Source organism: Poecilia reticulata, unplaced genomic scaffold (assembly GCF_000633615.1).
Source record: "Poecilia reticulata strain Guanapo unplaced genomic scaffold, Guppy_female_1.0+MT scaffold_296, whole genome shotgun sequence".
In the NCBI taxonomy this organism is placed as follows: domain Eukaryota; kingdom Metazoa; phylum Chordata; class Actinopteri; order Cyprinodontiformes; family Poeciliidae; genus Poecilia; species Poecilia reticulata.
This window is the reverse complement of record NW_007615071.1, coordinates 54,817-56,688: the sequence shown is the minus strand read 5'-3', so window position 1 is coordinate 56,688 and position 1,872 is coordinate 54,817. Positions and strand designations below refer to the sequence as shown.

At 37.8% G+C, this 1,872-nt stretch overlaps 1 protein-coding gene across 1 annotated transcript in view; it reads left to right on the top strand.

Annotated features, from left to right (window-relative positions):
• The window catches only part of LOC103460800 (uncharacterized), a 48,591-nt gene that overhangs the window by 37,405 nt on the left and 9,314 nt on the right, over positions 1–1,872 (top strand). Inside the window, exon 9 of the mRNA XM_017303480.1 lies at positions 1,182–1,205. Within this exon, the coding sequence (XP_017158969.1) occupies positions 1,182–1,205 (24 nt within the window). The remainder of the gene's footprint in view (positions 1–1,181; positions 1,206–1,872) is intronic.

Sequence of the window (1,872 nt, the reverse complement as noted above, 5' to 3'; positions counted from 1 at the left end):
ACTTATTGTGATATTTATTATGACTGCATATTTGGGTATGTTCTTGTATTGCATTGTGTGTCTTCATTTTAAGTGATTGTATTTTTGGTGTTAGTCTGCTTTTAATTTTTATTTCACTTGTTTTAATTATGTGGCTGTACAGCACTTTGGTCAGTGGAACTGTTTTAAAGTGCTATATAAATAAACTTGGCTTGGCTTGGCTACTCCAGTTTCCTCCCACAGTCAAAAAACATGACTGTCAGGTTAATTGGTCTCTCCAAACTGTCCATAGGTGTGAGTGTAAGTGCATGGTCCGGAACGTTAGCTGGAGATAGGCACCAGCTGACCCCACTAAGGGACAAGGRTGTAAAGAAAATGGATGGATGGATGAATGAAACATGTTAAGTGATCGAGTATGATCAGGTGTTGCTCACTTTCGTTTAAATAATAAAAAGGCTAATTTCGCAGCTGTTTCGGTCTCATTCTAAATCATTGTGACAAGACTAGCAGCAGTACAATTTTGGACATGTGACTATCCCAGAATTAAAACGGCTTAACCAAAAATATTTAGTTCTATGAAGGTAAACTGACAACAAGATGTTAAAAAGGAGTGATATTCAAGGCAACATTCCCGACACAGTTCACCTCATTCAAACGGAGTTTCTATGACTACGTCTACTGCTGCCTTTACTTTGAGAGCGGGAAGGGAGAGGGGGAGGAAGCGCTCTGCCAATGCGCTGTTGTGCGCCTTCAAAATAAAAGCACGCGAGTGGAAGATTTTAAAATTCTTCACAACTGCGGCGAAATTATTGGGGRGGACGAATGTGACTCTCTCCAATATTGGGGGGAACATGTCTCCCCCGCCCGTCTCACTGYAACCGATGTTACAGTGAGAGTWTTGTTTTCACTGTGGAACTTTAATGGTATTCGATCTCCAAATAAAAAATCTCACAATATCACAAGTTTATAAATTGGTAGGAATAAATGTCAGAAATTAATCTTAGGATATAAATCTCTTTTAAAAATTAGACTGAAGTCTCTGAATGTGAAACCAACCTTTCCAGTCTGAGCAGATAAACAGCTCCAGGGAGGAGGAGCTGCCAGATAAAAAAAAAAATTGCTGTCAGTGCTCCCTCTGGTATTCTGGTTTTCATCCTGACTTGTAGGACATGATACTACAATGGTTGACTCCTATGTTATAGCCATAGACTTTGGTACTGCTTACAGTGGATATGCCTACAGTATCACAGCCAGAGAGGAAGAAAGTGATCCCMTTTTAAAGAGATGGGGAGCAGAATATGGACTGAACACCCCAAAGACTCCAACCTGCATCCTGTTTGATCAAAATGAAGACTTTCTGAAGTTTGGTTATGATGCCAAAWMAGCATACATCAAAATGAGAGGAGATGAAGCAAAGAGACATTATTTCTTTGAAGGATTCAAGAAGACCCTGTATGTTCAAGTAAGTAAWGATTTAAATATGTATTCTTAATATTTTCTGACTACTGCTCAAGGTAAATGAAGAAGGGGTGGAGCCTATCCCAACAAATGTTGAGTAAAATACGTGTAGGTCCTAAATGAAAAAAAATATGTTACAGTCTCTTTAGTACATTAAGTAAGATCTAAACTCCTGACTGTTCCACTCACTAAAATAGAAACTGAGTAAAATTACAAGAAACAAAATGTGACATTTTATTACTCGCTGTTAATTGTTCACTTTTTCAGCAGATGAGTGTGTGAGCTGCTGAAAATTACAGCTTWAAATATTTTTTAGATTGTTCCCAGTATAAAGCCAAAATTTGTTCATGGAAGTAAGATTATAAAAAACATGTAAACGCAATGTGTTTGTTAGTGTTGTGTACACCAAAAAGTATTCCAAAACACTGGATTGGA